The 22,114-nt window shown below is 46.6% G+C and overlaps 1 protein-coding gene across 1 annotated transcript in view; it reads left to right on the top strand.

Moving 5' to 3' along the window:
• LOC311145189 (putative E3 ubiquitin-protein ligase HECTD4) overlaps positions 1-22,114 on the top strand; it is a 66,982-nt gene that overhangs the window by 25,709 nt on the left and 19,159 nt on the right. Inside the window, exons 3-38 of the mRNA XM_084181399.1 lie at positions 16-105; positions 214-341; positions 2,156-2,264; positions 7,983-8,121; positions 8,236-8,406; positions 8,506-8,698; positions 8,910-9,071; positions 9,189-9,302; positions 9,411-9,551; positions 9,710-9,942; positions 10,043-10,185; positions 10,322-10,392; positions 10,527-10,632; positions 10,868-10,988; positions 11,134-11,262; positions 11,595-11,719; positions 11,976-12,129; positions 13,842-13,948; positions 14,102-14,306; positions 14,548-14,772; positions 14,910-15,073; positions 15,234-15,479; positions 15,759-15,951; positions 16,038-16,142; positions 16,230-16,318; positions 16,441-16,607; positions 16,802-16,937; positions 17,061-17,205; positions 17,323-17,489; positions 17,599-17,745; positions 17,918-18,102; positions 18,593-18,746; positions 18,891-19,171; positions 19,251-19,440; positions 19,530-19,611; positions 19,766-19,968. Coding sequence (XP_084037525.1) covers positions 16-105; positions 214-341; positions 2,156-2,264; positions 7,983-8,121; positions 8,236-8,406; positions 8,506-8,698; positions 8,910-9,071; positions 9,189-9,302; positions 9,411-9,551; positions 9,710-9,942; positions 10,043-10,185; positions 10,322-10,392; positions 10,527-10,632; positions 10,868-10,988; positions 11,134-11,262; positions 11,595-11,719; positions 11,976-12,129; positions 13,842-13,948; positions 14,102-14,306; positions 14,548-14,772; positions 14,910-15,073; positions 15,234-15,479; positions 15,759-15,951; positions 16,038-16,142; positions 16,230-16,318; positions 16,441-16,607; positions 16,802-16,937; positions 17,061-17,205; positions 17,323-17,489; positions 17,599-17,745; positions 17,918-18,102; positions 18,593-18,746; positions 18,891-19,171; positions 19,251-19,440; positions 19,530-19,611; positions 19,766-19,968 — 5,520 coding nt within the window. The remainder of the gene's footprint in view (positions 1-15; positions 106-213; positions 342-2,155; positions 2,265-7,982; positions 8,122-8,235; positions 8,407-8,505; positions 8,699-8,909; positions 9,072-9,188; positions 9,303-9,410; positions 9,552-9,709; positions 9,943-10,042; positions 10,186-10,321; positions 10,393-10,526; positions 10,633-10,867; positions 10,989-11,133; positions 11,263-11,594; positions 11,720-11,975; positions 12,130-13,841; positions 13,949-14,101; positions 14,307-14,547; positions 14,773-14,909; positions 15,074-15,233; positions 15,480-15,758; positions 15,952-16,037; positions 16,143-16,229; positions 16,319-16,440; positions 16,608-16,801; positions 16,938-17,060; positions 17,206-17,322; positions 17,490-17,598; positions 17,746-17,917; positions 18,103-18,592; positions 18,747-18,890; positions 19,172-19,250; positions 19,441-19,529; positions 19,612-19,765; positions 19,969-22,114) is intronic.

Below are 22,114 nucleotides of genomic sequence, written 5' to 3'. Positions count from 1 at the left end.
GCTTTGTGTTTCCAGGGGGTCCCTGAAGACCTTCATCCACACTGTTCACCTGCTGCAGAAACAAACAGACCTGGGCCAGCTCCCTGTGGCTGATGTGCTCTACAGGTGAGTCTAGTATCCTCATGTCTGGATGTGCTTGATGAGACTCCCTTGTGTCCCTTCCCTGTCTTGCTGAGGTTGTGACCTCTTTCTCTCCCCATCTGTCCCACCCAGACTCCTAGTGCTGGAGGGGGGGCCAGGCTCCCCGTCCTGTCTGCTAGGGGGCAAGCACAGCGTCTCCTGGGGCTTTGAGGACATGCTGCCTACGCCTGACAGCAGCGCTGGAGGGGCAGAGAGCAAAGGTAAGCCTGTGTGTGTATGAGAACAATAGCTCCATTGGCCTTGGGACAGGGGGAAAACCTTAATTAAACTGGACCTGGGAGAGGTTTCAACAGAGGTTGCTTTTTTGAAAGCTCAAAAGATATTCCGGTCTATTGATCTATGGGTCATTTTTGTGCTGTCAGATTGTTCTCCATTCTCACAGTACCATTATAGAGTAATTTGTATGGAAGTGCTCTGTATGTGCAGTTGTTAGGTGTGTTTCCTTTGTGTGGATACAGGAAGTGAATAGGCCTAGACATGTTTATTTTGTGATTTTCTGGCTGTTAAGTGACAAGTATTGTGTGATGGTGACATGGGGTGACTCTGCTGGCCCTCAGAATCCTCACTGCCTCTCATTATGATTTATTCATTCACCTCTTTAGATCTTTTATATTTGATCCTTTGTCTGGAGCCAGTAAGAACTCCAACATTTAGCCGGAGAGGGAGACATGGAGTCATCATGTGCTGATTTCATTCTGTCTCATTGGCTGAGGCTGCTGAGGAGGTCATCATGTGTTGGTGACTGGCAGAAGTTAGGGGGAGAAAGAGGAAGTGAGGGTGATGGCTTGTTTCCTCCAATCGATGGGCTGACCTTGGAGAGCCCTGTAAGGCGATAGGACCTCAGCAGCTCCCACTATAGGAGGCCAGTTGAGAGGCAGAAACATGGCAGCTAAAGAATATATTAGAGCTGGCTGGCTGTGGGCTGGGGGCCTTATCCCTTCTCTACGTAAAATGTCTGCACGCATAACTGTAAGTCACTTTGGATAAAAGCGTCTGCTAAATGGCATATACAGTACTTAAGATGCTTAATAAGTGACAACAAATATATAAAGATAACTTTATCCCATTACTCAACAACATGAAAACAGATCTAATTAAATGGAACCATTTTCCCATAAATCTTTCAGGTAGAATAAACCTTTTTAGAATGGCATGGCTCCCAAAGTTTTTAGATTTATTTTCAGTAATACCAATTACCCCACCAAAGACATTCTTTAAAAAAGTGTACTTGGTCATAACAGACTTTATATGGGTAGATAAAACTCCTAGAATAAAAAGGAACGTTTTAAATCTTCCTAAGTCTGAGGGTGGTTTTAACCATCCGGACTTGGAATTGTATCAACTTGCCACCCTAGACTTTTACTTGCGACATATAGTTAAATGCACTAAAGAGGAACTATGGGTACATATTGAAGATGCGCATGCGCATCCCCAGAATCTTTTTACGTGTCTATTTTCAAAGGATAAAGCTAAGAACATTAACAACTTCATAGTTAAGAACACTATAACAGTATGGAAGAAAATTAAACAGATTCTACAAAAAACATTATCACTCCCTAAAAACACAGCTTTATGGAACAATCCTTGGATAGCGTTTCAGAATTAATCGATAAATTGGCCCACATGGAAAACTAAAGGCATAGAAATCGTAAATGACGTGGTAATAGGAAATACAATTATTACAGAATTAAAAAGCTTTTGGTCATGTAGTTTATTTATTATTATTATATATTATATTCAAACACAAATTATCAATTGGACATTTAGGGCTATACTATGACTGTCCCTGCTGTCTGCACCATGGTTCCTCACACTGGGGAGAAGATATGAGAAAGCAAATGGATGGACATTATGTCATGTCGTCTCACCCCTTCCACTGTTATTGTCCCTTGCTCTCTATACTGTCCTCCCTCTTTCCCCCCTTCCCTGTTTCTTTGCCCCCCCCCCCTTCCGTTTTTTCTCTCTCCGCTGTTTCTCACCCCGTCTCTTCCTCCCTCCCTCCCTGCTGTTGCAGACACAGACCTGGGGCGCTGCCTGGCCACAGACGGGCTCTATCTCTACACCACTAACTCCTTTGGGAGAGGAATCAGCAAGCTGGGCTCCGGTTTGCACGGGACACTGAGGTAACATGGCACCCCTGACTACATATGTAGAGAGAGTGATAATGCAGCGTGAGAGTAAAATGTACAGTGGGGGAAAAAAGTATTTAGTCAGCCACCAATTGTGCAAGTTCTCCCACTTAAAAAGATGAGAGAGGCCTGTAATTTTCATCATAGGTACACGTCAACTATGGCAGACAAAATGAGAAAAAAAAATCCAGAAAATCACATTGTAGGATTTTTAATGAATTTATTTGCAAATTATGGTGGAAAATAAGTATTTGGTCAATAACAAAAGTTTCTCAATACTTTGTTATATACCCTTTGTTGGCAATGACACAGGTCAAACGTTTTCTGTAAGTCTTCACAAGGTTTTCACACACTGTTGCTGGTATTTTGGCCCATTCCTCCATGCATATCTCCTCTAGAGCAGTGATGTTTTGGGGCTGTCGCTGGGCAACACGGACTTTCAACTCCCTCCAAAGATTTTCTATGGGGTTGAGATCTGGAGACTGGCTAGGCCACTCCAGGACCTTGAAATGCTTCTTACGAAGCCACTCCTTCATTGCCCGGGCGGTGTGTTTGGGATCATTGTCATGCTGAAAGACCCAGCCACGTTTCATCTTCAATGCCCTTGCTGATGGAAGGAGGTTTTCACTCAAAATCTCACGATACATGGCCCCATTCATTCTTTCCTTTACACGGATCAGTCGTCCTGGTCCCTTTGCAGAAAAACAGCCCCAAAGCATGATGTTTCCACCCCCATGCTTCACAGTAGGTATGGTGTTCTTTGGATGCAACTCAGCATTCTTTGTCCTCCAAACACGACGAGTTGAGTTTTTACCAAAAAGTTCTATTTTGGTTTCATCTGACCATATGACATTCTCCCAATCCTCTTCTGGATCATCCAAATGCACTCTAGCAAACTTCAGACGGGCCTGGACATGTACTGGCTTAAGCAGGGGGACACGTCTGGCACTGCAGGATTTGAGTCCCTGGCGGCGTAGTGTGTTACTGATGGTAGGCTTTGTTACTTTGGTCCCAGCTCTCTGCAGGTCATTCACTAGGTCCCCCCGTGTGGTTCTGGGATTTTTGCTCACCGTTCTTGTGATCATTTTGACCCCACAGGGTGAGATCTTGCGTGGAGCCCCAGATCGAGGGAGATTATCAGTGGTCTTGTATGTCTTCCATTTCCTAATAATTGCTCCCACAGTTGATTTCTTCAAACCAAGCTGCTTACCTATTGCAGATTCAGTCTTCCCAGCCTGGTGCAGGTCTACAATTTTTTGTTTCTGGTGTCCTTTGACAGCTCTTTGGTCTTGGCCATAGTGGAGTTTGGAGTGTGACTGTTTGAGGTTGTGGACAGGTGTCTTTTATACTGATAACAAGTTCAAACAGGTGCCATTAATACAGGTAACGAGTGGAGGACAGAGGAGCCTCTTAAAGAAGAAGTTACAGGTCTGTGAGAGCCAGAAATCTTGCTTGTTTGTAGGTGACCAAATACTTATTTTCCACCATAATTTGCAAATAAATTCATTAAAAATCCTACAATGTGATTTTCTGGATTTCTTTTTCTCAATTTGTCTGTCATAGTTGACGTGTACCTATGATGAAAGTTACAGGCCTCTCTCATCTGTTTAAGTGGGAGAACATGCACAATTGGTGGCTGACTAAATATATATATATATATATATATATATATATATATATATATATATATATATATATATACACACACACAGTGAGGGGAAAAAAGTATTTGATCCCCTGCTGATTTTGCACGTTTGCCCACTGACAAAGTGACTATCAGTCTATAATTTTAATGGTAGGTTTATTTGAACAGTGAGAGACAGAATAACAACAAAAAAATCCAGAAAAACGCATTTCAAAAATGTTATAAATTGATTTGCATTTTAATGAGGGAAATAAGTATTTGGCCCTCTCTCAATCAGAAAGATTTCTGGCTCCCAGGTGTCTTTTATACAGGTAACGAGCTGAGATTAGGAGCACACTCTTAAAGGGAGTGCTCCTAATCTCAGCTTGTTACCTGTATAAAAGACACCTGTCCACAAAAGCAATCAATCAATCAGATTCCAAACTCTCCACCATGGCCAAGACCAAAGAGCTCTCCAAGGATGTCAGGGACAAGATTGTAGACCTACACAAGGCTGGAATGGGCTACAAAACCATCGCCAAGCAGCTTGGTGAGAAGTTGACAACAGTTGGTGCGATTATTCGCAAATGGAAGAAACACAAAAGAACTGTCAATCTCCCTCGGCCTGGGGCTCCATGCAAGATCTCACCTCGTGGAGTTGCAATGATCATGAGAACGGTGAGGAATCAGCCCAGAACTACACGGGAGGATCTTGTCAATGATCTCAAGGCAGCTGGGACCATAGTCACCAAGAAAACAATTGGTAACACACTACGCCGTGAAGGACTGAAATCCTGCAGCGCCCGCAAGGTCGCCCTGCTCAAGAAAGCACATATACATGCCCGTCTGAAGTTTGCCAATGAACATCTGAATGATTCAGAGGGGAACTGGGTGAAAGTGTTGTGGTCAGAAGAGACCAAAATCGAGCTCTTTGGCTAAGGGGACAGGACAACTTCACCGCATCAAAGGGACGATGGACGGGGCCATGTACCGTCAAATCTTGGGTGAGAACTTCCTTCCCTCAGCCAGGGCATTGAAAATGGGTCGTGGATGGGTATTCCAGCATGACAATGACCCAAAACACACGGCCAAGGCAACAAAGGAGTGGCTCAAGAAGAAGCACATTAAGGTCCTGGAGTGGCCTAGCCAGTCTCCAGACCTTTATCCCATAGAAAATCTGTGGAGGGAGCTGAAGATTCGAGTTGCCAAACGTCAGCCTTGAAACCTTAATGACTTGGAGAAGATCTGCAAAGAGGAGTGGGACAAAATCCCTCCTGAGATGTGTGCAAACCTTGTGGCCAACTACATGAAACGTCTGACCTCTGATTGCCAAAAAGGGTTTTACCACTAAGTAATAAGTCATGTTTTGCAGAGGGGTCAAATACTTATTTCCCTCATTAAAATGCTAATCAATTTATAACTTTGTTGACATGCGTATTTCCTGATTTTTTTGTTGTTATTCTGTCTCTCACTGTTCAAATAAACCTACCATTAAAATTATAGACTGATCATGTCTTTGTCAGTGGGAAAACGTACAAAATCAGCAGGGGATCAAATACTTTTTTCCCTCACTGTATATATAATGTGTATATACAGTCGTGGTCAAAGGTTTTGAGAATGACACAAGTATTGGTCTTCATAAAGTTTGCTGCTTCAGTGTTATGAGATATTTTTGTCAGATGTTACTATGGTATACTGAAGTATAATTACAAGCATTTTATAAGTGTCAAAGGATTGTATTGACAATTACATTAAGTTTATGCAAAGAGTCAATATTTGCAGTGTTGACCCTTTCTTTTTCAAGACCTCTGCAATCCGCCCTGACATGCTGTCAATTAACTTCTGGGCCACATCCTGAATGATGGCAGCCCATTCTTGCATAATCAATGCTTGGAGTTTGTCAGAAGTTGTGGGTTTTTGTTTGTCCACCCGCCTCTTGAGGATCGACCACAAGTTCTCAATGGGATTAAGGTCTGGGGAGTTTCCTGGCCATGGACCCAAAATGTCGATGTTTTGTTCCCAGAGCCACTTAGGTATCACTTTTGCCTTATGGCAAGGTGCTCCATTATGCTGGAAAAGGCATTGGTCGTCACCAAACTGTTCTTGGCTGGTTGGGAGAAGTTGCTCTCGGAGGACGTGTTGGTACCATTCTTTATTCATGGCTGTGTTCTTAGGCAAAACTATGAGTGAGTCCACTCCCTTGGCTGAGAAGCAACCCCACACATGAATGGTCTCAGGATGCTTTACTGTTGGCATGACACAGGACTGATGGTAGCGCTCACCTTGTCTTCTCCGGATTCATCTGAGAAAATGACTTTACCCCAGTCCTCAGCAGTCCAATCCCTGTACCTTTTGCAGAATATCAGTCTGTCCCTGATGTTTTTCCTGGAGAGAAGTGGCTTCTTTGCTGCCCTTCTTGGCACCAGGCCATCCTCCAAAAGTCTTCGCCTCACTGTGCATGCAGATGCACTCACACCTGCCTGCTGCCATTCCTGAGCAATCTCTGCACTGGTGGTGCCCCGATCCCGCAGCTGAATCAACTTTAAGAGACGGTCCTGGCGCTTGCTGGACTTTCTTGGGCGCCCTGACGCCTTCTTCACAACAATTGAACCTCTCTCCTTGAAGTTCTTGATGATCTAAAAAATTGTTGATTTAGGTGCAATCTTACTAGCAGCAATATCCTTGCCTGTGAAGCCCTTTTTGTGCAAAGCAAAGATGACGGCACGTGTTTCCTTGCAGGTAACCATGGTTAACAGAGGAAGAACAATGATTTCAAGCACCCCCCTCCTTTTAAAGCTTCCAGTCTGTTATTCTAACTCAATCAGCATGACAGAGTGATCTCCAGCCTTGTCCTCGTCAACACTCTCACCTGTGTTAACGAGAGAATCACTGACATGATGGCAGCTGGTCCTTTTGTGGCAGGGATGAAATGCAGTGGAAATATTTTTTGGGGGATTAAGTTCATTTTCATGGCAAAGAGGGACTTTGCAATTAATTGCAATTCATCTGATCACTCTTCATGACATTCTGGAGTATATGCAAATTGCCATCATCAAAACTGAGGCAGCAGACTTTGTGAAAATTAGTATTTGTGTCATTCTTAAAACTTTTCACCACGACTGTACACTACCGTTCAAAAGTTTGGGGTCACTTAGAAAAAAAATTGTCCATTTTAAAATAACAGCAAATTGATCAGAAATACAGTGTAGACATTGTTAATGTTGTAAATGGCTATTGTAGCTGGAAACGGCTGATTTTTTTAATGGAATATCTACATAGGCGTACAGAGGCCCATTATCAGCAACCATCAGTCCTGTGTTCCAATTGCATGTTGTGTTTGCTAATCCAACTTTATCATTTTAAAAGGCTAATTGATCATTAGAAAACCCTTTTGCAATTATGTTAGCACAGCTGAAAACTGTTGTGCTGATTAAAGAAGCAATAAAACTGGCCTTCTTGAGACTAGTTGAGTATCTGGAGCATCAGCAATTGTGGGTTCGATTACAGAATCAAAATTGCCAGAAACAAATAACTTTCTTCTGAAACTCGTCAGTCTATTCTTGTTCTGAGAAATGAAGGCTATTCCATGCGAGAAATTGCCAAGAAACTGAAGATCTCGTACAACGCTGTGTACTACTCCCTTCACAGAACAGCGCAAACTGGCTCTAACCAGAATCGAAAGAGGAGTGGGAGGCCCCGGTGCACAACTGAGCAAGAGGACAAATACATTAGTGTCTAGTTTGAGAAACAGGCGCCTCACAGGTCATCAACTGGCAGCTTCATTAAATAGTACCCGCAAAACACCCGTCTCAATGTCAACAGTGAAGAGGCAACTCCGGGATGCTGACCTTCTAGGCAGAGTTGCAAAGAAAAATACATATCTCAGACTGGCCAATAAAAATTAAAGATTAAGATGGGCAGTCTGAGATATGTCTGTTTCTTTGCAACTCTGCCTAGAAGGTCAGCATCCCGGAGCCACAGGGACAACTCCTGTCCCTTCTTCTGCCCTACTGTATTCCTCCTCTGACTTATTTCACTTTCTGAGCAAAATGTCATAGGAAATGGAGAGTCTGGTTTTGTTTGTGCAGGGGGTTTGTGTACTGTCGGAATGAGGAGTTGGAGCCGGGCTGGGTGGTGTTCAGTAGTGGCCGCCTTCTCCACCGCCCAGCCTCCTTTGATTTCAAGCCCCATCAGCTGTGCCAGGTCATCGACCTCTTCACCCTTCAGGTACGCCAGCTGGCATCTAGCAACAGGCTTCATGACATGACTCAATTACACAGTGGGTGATCTAATACTGTATCTCCACTAAAATACTGACTGTGCTCTTTCTACCCGTCTCAGGTGTGCCAGATCGTGCCAATGCCAGCCCACCACTTCCCTGTGGGCAGCAGCGTGACAACGCTTCACCTGTGTTCAGATGGAACCTACCTGTACTGGGTGTGGTCTCCCGCCAGCCTTAACGAGAAGACCCAGAAAGGCCACTCCGTCTTCATGGATGTCTTTCAGCTGTCGGTGAGTGAGCATGCTTCCCCTAGCCTCTCAACAATGCTCAGCAAAGCTCTTCTCTCGTTCCCATCTCTCACCCCTCTCTCCCTCCTCCCCCCGTTGCAGACGGAGACAGGGTTGTGTGTGGCAGACGTCCTTCAGGAGAGGGTGATCCTGACACGGAAGGAGGGCGAGTCTTCCAAGTGTCTGAACGAGCTGCTGCTGAGCCGCATGTCGCGCTTCCGCGCCTCCCACTCCGCCACGCTGGCCGCTCTCACCGGCTCTGCCATCTCCAACACTGTCAAGGAGGAGCAGTCCGGTAATACACACACTCAGTACTCATAATACGCTCACACTATTTAGATAAATATTGTTTCACACTCAGTTAAATGTGTAATAACCAGGCAGTGAAAATTATGATTGAATCCATTATCCTCATCACATTGCACATTCTGCGATTCACACTTCACGTCCGTAGGCCTGTATATTTATGTTGTGTGTTGAAGCAGGTCTTTGCTCCTCTTCCATAGCAGTGAACACTAGCTGTGGCCTCCCTCTGAAGACTCTGAGGAAGACGCCCATGTATGTGTGTGGGACCTCTCTGGTGATGCTGGCGTCTCCGCCCGGCGTGTCTGGCAGCTCTACCACACGCTCCCTGTTTGGAGGCACCAGCGGCCTGTCCTCCCTGAAGAGTAAGATCAGACATTTTCATCTTCACTGGGAATCTCTGTTGTGTTTTAAGCAAGTCTCTTTTCTCTCTACTGTCAGTGGTATATTTGTTGACTGCTTTCCTCTCTTTCTCTGACCAGTCCTCTCCTCCAGTCTGGTGTTTAACCTAGCTGATGGTCAGTTCAGCAGCCGGGCAGACCTCATTGATGCCCCTGGCAGTTCTCTGGGCAGGGGTGCCCAGGTGTCAGGGTTAGGTAAGCTCCTGTTCAGGAATTATTTTTTTCAGTGTGAACTGAAATGTATAGATAAGTGCAGCACTTATTTGTGTTGTAACCCCTGCACCATTTCCTATGTGCTTGTAGGAGCCTGCTATGACGCCCTCAACAACTTGATCTGGACCTGCTCCAGTGACTACATGGACCAGTGGTGTAACCCTGGCAACCAGGCCTTCCATCACGTGTGCCATAGGCTTGGCGTCAGCCATGTCATCAAAGAACCCAAAGGTAACCAAAACAGCCCTACTCCTGTTTACCAATCAACATTGACCTCAAGTGATGTGCTGCAGAATCATAGGCTAAATAGTGTCTGAACCAGCTTCTCCATTCATGTCAGATCAGGCAGTTAATAGTTACTACCCTCCCTTCCTCTCTCCCTGCTGCAGAGGAGACTGTGGCCACCGGTGAGGTGATCAACCAGCTGCTTCACCATGTGGGCGCCATGTGCATCCACCAGCTCAACCTGCTGGCAGCCAGCAGCAGCCTGCCCCTGGGCACCCTCCTGGGCAAGCAGCACCCTATCGATGCTCGCCACTTCAGCAGCATCTGTGACATCATGGAGAAAGCCATGGTCAATGGGGACACCTGCATCATCCACTGCATCCTGGTGGTGTTCCAGGTACGGTGGAGCTGGAGATCCAGCCTGCTACTGTGATGCTACCTGTAGCCCAACTGACGTCTAAATCACTCATATTTACACATTGGTGTTTGTTGTTCAGGTGGTGTTCAGGTTCTTCAACCCTCAGTCGGCGAAGAACAGGGAGAGCGTGCAGCGTTCAGGTCTGCTCCTGTGGCAGCTGCTCATGGCGCCTGTGGATCAGATCGGAGCAGAGATCCAGGCAGAAGTGTGCCTGGCTATCAGGTAAACACAACTCAGTACAGCACAAAGCCATAACCGTAAACACAGGACACACATAAAGACATGAACTTTGAGACAACTATCAGTCCCTTGATTGACATCTACGGTCTCGTCTCTGTCTATCTCTCCCTCTCTGTAGCTCGGGTTTGAATACCTTGTATCAGGGGGAGTCTGAACTTAACAACCTGCTGAAGCTGGTCCTGACAGAAGGTGATAGTTGCAACCTACTCATTGGGTTTTATGCACACTCTTAACACATACTAATAATTTTCGTATAGTGCTTGTATCTGGTACAATGGAGTTGCTGAATGTGGTCTGTGTGTATGCATCTGTGTGATCTTTAGGTGAGAGGAACAGTGGTCTGTCTCAGCTCCGTGATGTCATCCTCACCAACCTGGCTGACCAGCTGCAGAAAAATCGCTTTGGGAGTGACGAAGATGACCTCTACAGGTAGAGCACAGCTATTGCAGAGATTTGCTCAACACTTTGCAATTTCTTGTATTCCTGCTAGAAAAATAACTCCCAATTCCTCCCCTAACCAGAGCTAAAGGGTTTCACTGAGTAACCTGATGCCATAAAATGTTCTATCCCATTAATAATAATGCAATATGACACTGTCTCTCTGTATAAGAGGGTTGTTCAGCTGAATCATTCTGAACATCTCTCTCCTGTGTTTCCCCTTCAGACTCGGTGATGAACTCCTGCACTGTATCCTGAAGACCGTTGTCCGTGAATCCTGCTGCCTTATCACCAAATGTCAGACTGTCGCTAGGGACGACTTCCAGAAGCTTCTCTCCACTGTGCCAGTATGTGTCTCTGTCGCTGCTCAACTACACCAAGGATCAGCTGGGCTTTGTCTGGTCAGACCGTCTGTTGTCTAATCAACAGTAGATTGTGTGTTAGCTCTTGTATACTGACTTGTAGTCCCCTTCCCTCCTTCCCCTCTACCAGGTGGCCTCATCAAGCCTGCGCTACCTCATGGCTGTTCAGAACCACCTGCTTAGCAACACCATTCTAATCCGCCCCGACGACAACGACGACAGTGACAACTCCCTACAAGGGGAAACAATGAAGGTACAGGTAAACACCCCCTTTAAATACCCCTACTGCTGTCTGTCCATGTGGAGTCAATATGTCCACCCCTCTCTTCTCTACCTTTCTCTCGCTCTCCCTCTCTCTGAGCGAGGAAATGTTAAATCATGACACAGCATAGCCACCCCATTTAGCATATTCAACAGTAAGTCCTTTTTGCTCAGATAGTGCTTTTATCTATGGGTGTTTGTTTTCTTACCCACAGGCACATAGTAGAGCTGCGAGTGTACATTTTGTTAGAGTATATGTGGTTGTTTTTCCTGTTGGAAGCAAGTAGGCACTGTTACGGAAGCGTTGCCTTTTCTGTGTGTGGTTTCCAGGAGCTGCAGACCAGCATCCTGTCGCTGGCCACCAAGATCCTGGTGGGGTGTGATGAGGTGCTGGAGACCATGCAGCAGGTGACTACCGCCCTCATCAACAGTGACATCACCGACCGAGAGACCAGGTGACCATCTCCCCCCACCTCTCTGCTTTACCTGTTACCCGTCTACCTGTTACCTATCTACCTGTCATTTTACCCGTTGTCTGCCTACCCCTAGCCCTCAACCTGTTGCCTGTGTAGTTCCTTTGTTTGCATTTCCCTTTCTATCTGCCTCTTCTTCTACATACCTCTCATCCCACTTTTCTCTCTCATCCTCTTTCCTCCTCTTCCTCTCTCCTCCTCCCCCTCTCTCCTCTTCCTCTCTCCTCCTGGGCCGCAGGCTGAAGGGCTTGGAGCAGATTACCAAGGCTACAATGCTGGGGCACCTGCTGCCGGTTCTGCTCACCTCTCTGATGCACCCCAACCTGCAGACACTCGCACTCGCCGACGCCCTCATGCCCCAACTAGTGCAGCTAGTCCTCTACACCAGCCAGGTGGGGGCGCTCAAACAAACAGTGACCAGTCTCACCTCAATGCAGATATTTCTTATCTGGTTTAGAACTTGTGGCTGTCATCTCTAGTTTCTGTGTTGGAATATGGGTAGACATATGGTGATTGTTAAATGAAGGTTGATGATAATTGGGAAGGAGAATAAGTATACACTACCGGTCAAAGTTTTAGAACACCTACTCATTCAAGGGTTTTTCTTTATTTTTACTATTTTCTACATTGTAGAATAATTGTGAAGACAACAAAACTATGAAATAACACATATGGAATCGTGTAGTAACCAAAAAAGTGTTAAACAAATATATTTTATATTTGAGATTCTTCAAATAGCCACCATGTGCCTTGATGACAGCTTTGCACACTTGCACGCCAGCTTCACCTGGAATGCTTTTCCAACAGTCTTGAAGGAGTTCCCACATATGTTGAGCACATGTTGGCTGCTTTTCTTTCACTCTGCGGTCCGTCTCATCCCAAACCATCTCAATGTACCTTCTTGGTAAAATAGCCCTTACACAGCCTGGAGGTGTGTTGGGTCATTGTCCTGTTGAAAAACAAATGATAGTCCCACTAAACCCAAACCAGATGGGATGGCGTATCGCTGCAGAATGCTGTGGTAGCCATACTGGTTAAGTGTGCCTTGAATTCTAAATAAATCACAGACAGTGTCACCAGCAAAGCACCCCCACACAATAACACCTCCTCCTCCATGCTTTACTGAGGGAAATATACATGCGGAGATCATCCGTTCACCCACACTGCGTCTCACAAAGACACAGCGGTTGGAACCAAAATTCTCCAATTTGGACTCTAGACCAAAGGACACATTTCCACCGGTCTAATGTCCATTACTCGTGTTTCTTGGCCCAAGCAAGTCTCTTTTTCTTATTGGTGTCCTTTAGTAGTGGTTTCTTTGCAGCAATTCGACAATGAAGGCCTGATTCACACGGTCTCCTCTGAACAGTTGATGTTGAGATGTGTCTGTTAATTGAACTCTGTGAAGCATTTATTTGGGCTGCAATTTCTGAGGCTGGTAACTCTAATGAACTTATCCTCTGCAGTGGAGGTAACTCTGGGTCTTCCATTCCTGTGGCGGTCCTCATGAGAGCCAGTTTCATCATAGCGCTTGATGGTTTTTGCGACTGCACTTGAAGAAACTGTCAAAGTTCTTAAAATGTTCAGTATTGACTGACCTTCATGTCTTAAAGTAATGATGGACTGTCGTTTCTCTTTGCTTATTTGAGCTGTTCTTGCCATAATATGGACTTGGTCTTTTACCAAATAGGGCTATCTTCTGTATACCCCCCAACCTTGTCACAATACAACTGATTGGCTCAAACGCATTAAGAAGGAAAGAAATTCCACAAATTAACTTTTAAGAAGGCACACCTGTTAATTGAAATGCATTCCAGATGACTACCTCATGAAGCTGGTTGAGAGAATGCCAAGAGTGTGCAAAGCTGTCATCAAGGCAAAGGGTGGCTATTTGAAGAATCTCAAATATAAAATATATGTTGATATGTTTAACACTTTTCTGGTTACTATTTGATTCTATATGTGTTATTTCATAGTTTTGATGTCTTCACTATTATTCTACAATGTAGAAAATAGTAAAAATAAAGAAAAACCCTTGAATGAGTAGGTGGTCTAAAACGTTTGTAGTGTATATTTATATGGGTTTCTCCTGGTCATTTCCCAGACTGCTCTGCTGCTGAAGACCCAGTCTCCTCTCTTCACTGACAGCACTCCACTGGTAGGAGGGCCGCTGGGCCAAAAGACGCCTGCTGCTGCTGCTGCTGATGACAGGTAAGTGCACTCACTTTCCTCTTTGTTGGCCAAGTTTATCAGGACCAGAAGCCTTGTTTTCCAAGTGTGTTTGTGTATCTCTGTCCCTGACGACTGTTCCTCTGTCCCCGATGACTCTTCCTCTGTCCCCGATGACGGTCTGTCCTACTTCAGCTTTAGAATCCTAGATGAGCGGGAGGAGCCAGGCTTCCTAACAGGCCTGAAGATCCCTGCCCCATGGGCTGCTGGGAAGACGGTGGAGACGGTCCACCCGGTGCGAGACAACTATAAGTTCAAAGAGACGGTACACATTCCAGGAGCACGCTGCCTCTACCTGCGCTTCGACTCCCGCTGCTCCTCACAGTACGACTACGACAAGGTGACCAATCCCTGCACCTCTACACCCCACATCACATTTCCTTGTTAAAGCTATGGCATAACATAGTATTAACTCTTTCTTGAACTGCATTGTTGGTTAAGGGCTTGTAAGTAAGCATTTCACGGTAAGGTCTACACCTGTTGTATTCGGCACATGTGACAAATAAAATTGGATTTGATTTTGTATTGCAAAGCTCTATGAGGAAGAGTATTTTCTTGATATTTTCTCTGCTGTGTTCCAGTTGGTGATGTATGCCGGGCCCAACACAAACAGTCGCAAGGTGACTGAGTATGGAGGCAACACTCTGGGTTATGGCAGTCGCAGTGTCCTGGGGACAGGTTGGCCCAAAGACCTGGTCAAGGTGGAGGGGGACACAGTGACGTTCTCCTTTGAGATGAGGAGTGGGCGCGAGCACAACACCCCAGACAAAGCCATGTGGGGGTTCTCCTGCACTGTCCGAGCCCAGGTACAGCTGTGGAGTTGGATCACTGACACAATGTTGTAAATACAGCATGAGTTCTGGCATGTTGCTGTCATGTTGGACATACACACCCAGACGTTGTTATATTGTTACATTGAACAGTTTCTGTTTTCCCACTCCAGGAGTCATCAGAGGATGTCTCTGGGGGTCTCCCCTTCCTGGCAGACCTGGCGTTGGGTCTGTCTGTACTAGCCTGCTCCATGCTCCGCATCCTTTACAACGGACCTGAAGTAACACGAGAGGAGGACGCCTGCCATGACCTACTCTGCTCCAAGCTGCTCCAAAGGTGACACAGCATAAATGGAGAATGATACAGAGCACACACTATAGATGGCACAAATACACTGCAATGTAGCAGTACAGTCATATAGGGCTATAATCAACGTAATAAGAGTAAAATAACACGGGTGACACAGCAGAGACTAACTGCTTTGTATTTCCTTCAGGTGCCAATGGCAGGTGGAGGCTAATGGTGCCCTCTCTCCAGCCCTCACCCCCAGCCCCTCGCCCTTACCCCTCACCATTGAGGAGGACCAGGAGTTCACCTACCCTTCTAACGTCCTCATCCCTCCACCGGGCCTCATGCCTGGGGCCTACTTTGACCTGCCCCGTATCCGCCTGCCTCCAGGAATCATGGGCCGGCTACGAGAGGTGTCCGGCAGGGCGCGGCCACAGTTCCGTCCCAGCATCAAGTAAGAAGGGGTGACGATATATGTGGTCCTCTGTAGCTCAGCTGGTAGAGCATGTCGCTTGTAACGCCAGGGTAGTGGGTTCGATCCCCGGGACCACCCATACGTAAAAATGTATGCACACATGACTGTAAGTCGCTTTGGATAAAAGCGTCTGCTAAATGGCATATTATATTATTATTATATATACGACAGGCTTGCACAACTGCCATCCTAATTCCATTTTAACCAGTCATTACTGTTGATCCTTTTCTCCCCCTTTCTCTCTGACTTGCCTGTCAGGGAGGTCATCAGGCCAGACGTTATGGAGGAAGTCATAGTGTCGTGTGTGATAAAGCACCTGACACTGGTGGATGCTCTCCAGTCACTCGTCAACTTCCAGTACCGTGAGGAGCACGCTGAGGAGTATGACCTGCTCTGTAAGATCATGGCCGAGACCTTCAAGAAGATCAACTCCATGGAGCGCCAGCTGCAGGTACACAGGTGGCACAAGTCGGCTTTTCCCTCTCCAAGTCTGTGTATGCGTGTATAACTTGGTCTGTTGCCCCCCCCCCCCCCCAGAGTGTAGCAGAGCTGGAACAGAAGTGGCAGAACGAGGTGGAGGAAGCTCAGCAGGGAAAGCTGGAGAACAATGCTCCTTTCTTCCATGACTACCACTTCTTTGAGGTACACATCCCTCTACTGCTAATTCTCCACAGAGTCTCTTAAAATTGTACACTGTTCAGCTCACATAATTCGTTTTTGTTTCCCCAGAACAAAATGAAGGAACTAGAATTGCTGTGTTCACTAAAGGAGGTCCCACTGGACTGCAGTGATTTGGAAAACGTTGTCCTCACACTGAGGTAAGACATTGGAGAAGAGCGAATTGATAATACAGATGTCTGCTGAGGTAACATCTACACTGCTTAGTTGATACATTTTCCTTCGTGTTGTCTTCTGGTTTGTGATCTGAATTTGTCCACAGGGAGAAGTTCTTCCAGGAGGTGAACTCCATCCACTTGAAAGGTGCTGTGCCGCTGGCCAAAACCAAAGCCCTGGTGAAGAGCCTAATGAACCGCACAGAGCTGCTGCTCCACGTCACCATCGCTCCTCACTGCAGGAGCCTGACCACCACGCCTTCTGGCACACCAGGTACAACTCAGCTTACACCTTCCTACATTACATCTCCCCAGCCTACTACACAACCCCAGCCTGCACCTCCCCAGCCTACTACACTTCCCTAGCTTACACCTGCTCCTCTATAGCCCTCCCCTGATTTACCTTGACTGCCTGCATGTAGTATGATGAAATAGAGGTAACCGATACTATTTTTGTTGTTGTTGCAGCCTGTAAGTCTGTGTCAGACACTAAGACGGTGGTCCCCGGGGTGAAGCAGCCAGTCTTCCTGCGCAGCGTGTCTGCACCCTCCGACCTGGAGATGATTGCCAACCAGGACCTGGAGTTCACACACAGCAGCCAAAGGTTCATTGTACACTGACATTTTTGATGATACAGAGAAAGTGGATTACAAGTGTAACTACACTAAGTTGATGATGAATGGAGAGAGTACTCACCTCTCCAGTTTGTTGTCCTCCCCTACTGTAGGAGGCGACACCACCCCACCAGTCACCGCAGCAGCTCCTTCACACTGCTGCAGTCTCTAGCCATGGAGGACAGCCGGGACAAGCCAACGTACAGTGTGCTGCTGGGACAGCTCTTTGCCTTCATAGGGACCACGCCCAACCAGTCTGTAAGTCCAGCCCTCTTCCACAAAGTCACTGCACATACACACTGGAATTGTTTTTGGTGCAAAATGATTAGAGAAGATGAGTCTACCCATATTTTACCCTAATTCTGCCTCCTCCAGGTGTCCAGCAGCAGTTTCCTATCTGCAGCTCAGACACGGTGGAGGCGGGGCAGCACGAGGAAGCAGGCCTTGGTTCACATGAGGGAGCTGCTCACCGCTGCAGTCAGGGTGGGCGGGGTCACTCACCTGGTGGGCCCTGTTACCATGGTGCTGCAGGGAGGGCCAAGGTAAGGGATGGACACAGACACACTCACACACAAACCTACCATGAATATAACATTCTGAAAGAAAATTCTGTTTTATAAATGTATGTGTATCTGTGTGTGTCCTCTGCAGGATCGAAGAGCTGACATGTGGGGGAATGGTGGAGCAGGTGCAGGAGGCCTTTGGGGAGACCATGACGTCTGTAGTGTCACTATGTGCCCGCTACCCCATTGCTTGTGCTAACAGTATCGGCATGCTCTGCACCATCCCCTATACCAGGCAAGACAATTATTCTCTATCTTCTGAAATCCTCATGTTACTCTTGGAAAACTGCTTTGTAACTGCTTTTGTAACAAACAACTCACCTCATTCTCTTGGCACCCAAAAATGCCTCACTTCCAAGAATTGCCATCCTATAAACCCCCACCCGTCTGGCCCTGTGTTCCTGTAGGAGTGAGGAGCAGTGCCTGGTGCGCAGTGGTCTGGTCCAGCTGATGGACCGCCTGTGCAGCCTGAGTGGCCAGAGGGACTGCAGCTCCAATGAGAAGCAGACCAAGAAGCAGAAGGTGGCCACCATGGCCTGGGCTGCCTTCCAGGTGCTTGCCAACCGCTGCATCGAGTGGGAGAAGGTGGAAGGTATGCAATATTGTTTTTTTTGGGAGGGTAGGAACTTATCAGCATGTGAAGCAGGTAGCTCACTCTAAAAAATTAAGAGATCTTCCTGCGCTCAAGCAGAACATACTGTATAAGTACATTTTAGTCAGATGTTTCCAATGTCTTGATACTGCACTGAGCCTTTAGCTAAAGAGGAAAGTTTGAAAGACTGTCTTAATGTCTTTAGGGTCTACTACCAAAGTGAGGACAAGATGCAGAAGAATAGTTGCAGGTAAAAGTTAGGCAAGCTTGGCAAAAGTTGAGTTAGGCGAATAATTCAGAAACCAGAGGAAAGATGGGTAGACTTAAAATAGCTTATGTTCAAAAACATAAGTATGACTTCATCTTTGAGGATCTTTGCATATAGATAATCAGACTTTAAGATGCAACCTCACATCAGTGTTTTTCTACAGTAACAATCAGTGTGTGGTGATTCTAGCTACTACAGAAATCCCTCTACCCCTCTCTAAAGGTGGTTCAACAGATGCGGTGCATTCAGGTCTGGCCCGGCAGGTGTCCAGCCTGCTGACCAACCACCTGGCCAGAGCCACAGAGTGCTGTGGTAACCAGGCAGCAGGGAACGACGCCCTGCAGGATGTCCTCAGCCTGCTCAACGACCTGTCCAGGTAAACACCACCAGACAACAGGACAACACCTTAAACAAACTCCGATCAACATGAGGGCTCGATGTTATTTTGTGTACTGTGTTTTAGAAATTACTGTTAGGGTGTTGTCTTCTAATTCTTCCTGATTGTCTGTTGCTTCTCCAGGAGCCACATAGGGAAGGCCATCCTGAGCCAGCCAGCCTGTGTGTCCAAACTCCTGTCCCTGCTGCTGGACCAGCGGCCGTCTCCCAAGCTGGTGCTGATCATCCTGCAGCTGTGCCGTGCTGCCCTGCCCCTGATGAGTGTGGAGGACTGTGGTAACGTGGCACTACCCTCCTGGAGCTACTCCATCAACACCCTGGATGCTGAGCAGCAGGACGCCACCGACCCCGCCTCGCGCATCGCTGCCCTGCTGCTGGCCAAGCTGGCTGACTACGTAGTACCAGGTAGGACCCTTTGGTCTCGACATGTTGGTCAGGAGATCTCTGGTCTCAGTGCTCTTTCTAACACCATGTCCCTCACCAGGCTGCCAGACCCTGCTGTCCCCCAGCTCCTCAGAGCCAGACACCAGCCTGAGCCGCTCCAGCCCCAAGGGAACCCTGAAGTCTGATAAGGACGCTGGGGAGGAGAGCGAGGCTGTGGATGGCAAATTGTCCATCTTTATCCACAAGAGGGAGGACCAGTCCTCTCATGAGGTGCTCCAGCCACTGCTCAGGTAAGACTCATCATAATATCTCCTGACACCTTTTGTGTGCCAAACCATCCATGCAGTTTCCCTGACATCTTCTTTCTGGTGGCCAGCAGCAGTTCAGAGGGCCGGCCATTCCGCCTTGGAACTGGAGCCAACATGGAGAAGGTGGTGAAGATGGACAGAGATATGACCAAGGTAAGGCCTGTTTAATGTGGCTGCATATGTCATTTGGGTGTGACTAAGTGAAAGAATAGTGAAGAATTAAAACTTGTGAAGGCATGTTCATTAATCATACCATTATTCCTGGCTGATCTGCTCCTTCTCTCTCTGTCCTTCTTCACCCCACCAGAGTGGGAGCTGTGAGGTAATCACAGAGGAGGCTGCAGCCGCCCTGAGGAAGGCCAATAAGTGGTCCCAGTCTGGGCTGATAGTGAGCGTGGGCCCGCCTGTGGAGGCTCTGGCCCAGGAGGCCGCTGGAGGAGTCACCACGGGGGACAAGAAGAAGACCGCTCAGACCGCTGTGTGTCGGGACAGGAACTCTGAACTGGCCAGGTCAGTCTGACACTCGAGCTGTGCAAACGTTAGATTATGCATTTTTCATAACAGTAATACTAGTGGAATTACAAACGGTCACAAAACTGCTCCACTAGTAGAACATAAGAAAACTGTCACAAAACTGCTTTCCTCTGAAGGGCTTAATTTATTATTACCCCACCAGATATTACAGGTGCAAGGACAATATTTCATTAGAATTGTTTTCTTTCAAGGAGAATCCAAACCCGTTATCAGAACTTGACTGTAATGTCATCTTCACTGAAGACTATGATGATATCCACTTAACATAAATACAAAAAGCATCCTATGAGGGGTTGACCGCTGATGATGAACTACTAATGGCAATGAACTCTTTCCAAACGGGCAAATCTCCTGGCTTTGATGGTATACCAATGGACGTGTACAGGGTATTTTTTACAGAAATCAAAGAACCTTTGCTCGCCTGGTTTTTCATTCGAACAGGGTGAACTAACAACAACCCAATGACAGTGCCTGATTACATTACTATTGGAGCAGGAGGCAAATGGCCAAAAAAAAACTGGAGACTGCTCACTTTATTGTGCTGTGACACCCGTATTCTATCAAAATGTTTAGCACTTAGAATAGTGCAACTCAATAGTAGGAAGGTGTTCCTAATGTTTGGTATACTCAGTGCATTCAGAAAGTATTCAGACCGCTTTACTTTTTCCACATTTTGTTACGTTACAGCCTTATTCTAAAATTGATTAAATTGTTTTTTTCCCTCATCAATCTACACACAATACCCCATAATGACAAAGCAAAAACAGGTTTTCAGACCCTTTACTCAGTACTTTGTTGAAGAACCTTTGGCAACATTTACAGCCTCGAGTATTCTTGGGTATGACGCTACAAGCTTGGCACACCTGTATTTGGGGAGTTTCTCCCATTCTTCTCTGCAGATCCTCTCAAGCTCTTTCAGGTTGGATGGGGAGCGTCACTGCACAGCTATTTTCAGGTCTCTCCTGAGATGTTAGATAGGGTTCAATTCTGGGCTCTGGCTGAGCCACTCAAGGACATTCAGAGACTTGTCCCGAAGCCCCTCCTGCGTTGTCTTGGCTGTGTGCTTAGGGTCGTTGTCCTGTTGGAAGGTGAACCTTTGCCCCAGTCTGAGGTCCTGAGCGCTCTGGAGCAGGTTTTCATCAAGGATCTCTCAGTACTTTGTTCTGTTAATCTTTCCCTCGATCCTGACTAGTCTTCCAGTCCCTGCCCCTGAAAAACATCCCCACAGCATGATGCTTCCACCACCGTTCTTCACCGTAGGGATGGTGCCAGGTTTCCTCCAGATGTGATGCTTGGCATTCAGGCCAAATAGTTCAATATTGGTTTCTTCAGACCAGAGGATCTTGTTTCTCATGGTCTGAGAGTCCTTTAGGTCTGAGAGTCCTTTTACTGAGGAGTGGCTTCCGTCTGACCACTTTACCATAAAGGCCTGATTGGTGGCGTGCTGCAGAGATGGTTGTCCTTCTGGAAGTTTCTCCCATCTCCACAGAGGAACTCTGGAGCTCTGTCAGAGTGACCATCGGGTTCTTGGTCACCTCCCTGACCAAGGCCCTTCTCCCCCGATTGCTCAGTTTGGCCGGGTGGCCAGCTCTAGGAAGAGTCTTGGTGGTTCCAAACTTCTTCCATTTAAGAATGATGGAGGCCACGGTGTTCTTGGGGACCTTCAATGCTGCAGAAATGTTTTGGTACCCTTCCCCAGATCTGTGTCAATCCAGTCTCGGAGCTCTACAGACAATTCCTTCGACCTCATGGCTTATGCTCTGACATGCACTGTCAACTGTGGGACTTTATAAAGACAGGTGTGTGCCTTTCCAAATCATGTCCAATCAATATAATTTACCACAAGTGGACTCCAATCAAGTTGTAGAAACATCTCAAGGATGATCAATGGAAACAGGATGCACCTGAGCTCAATTTTGAGACTCATAGCAAAGGGTCTGAATACTTATGTAAATAAGGTATTTCTGTTTTGTTTCTAAAAACCTGCTTCCGCTTTGTCATTATGGGGTATTGTGTGAAGATTGATTTAATCCATTTTAGAATAAGGCTCTAACGTAACAAAATGTGGAAAAAGGGAAGGGGTCTGAATACTTTTCGAACGCGCTGTATGTACAAATCATAA

Source organism: Coregonus lavaretus (genome assembly GCF_964263955.1).
Source record: "Coregonus lavaretus genome assembly, chromosome: 17".
Lineage (NCBI taxonomy): Eukaryota > Metazoa > Chordata > Actinopteri > Salmoniformes > Salmonidae > Coregonus > Coregonus lavaretus.
The sequence above is the reverse complement of the archived record's forward strand: the minus strand, read 5'-3'. Positions and strand labels throughout refer to the sequence as shown.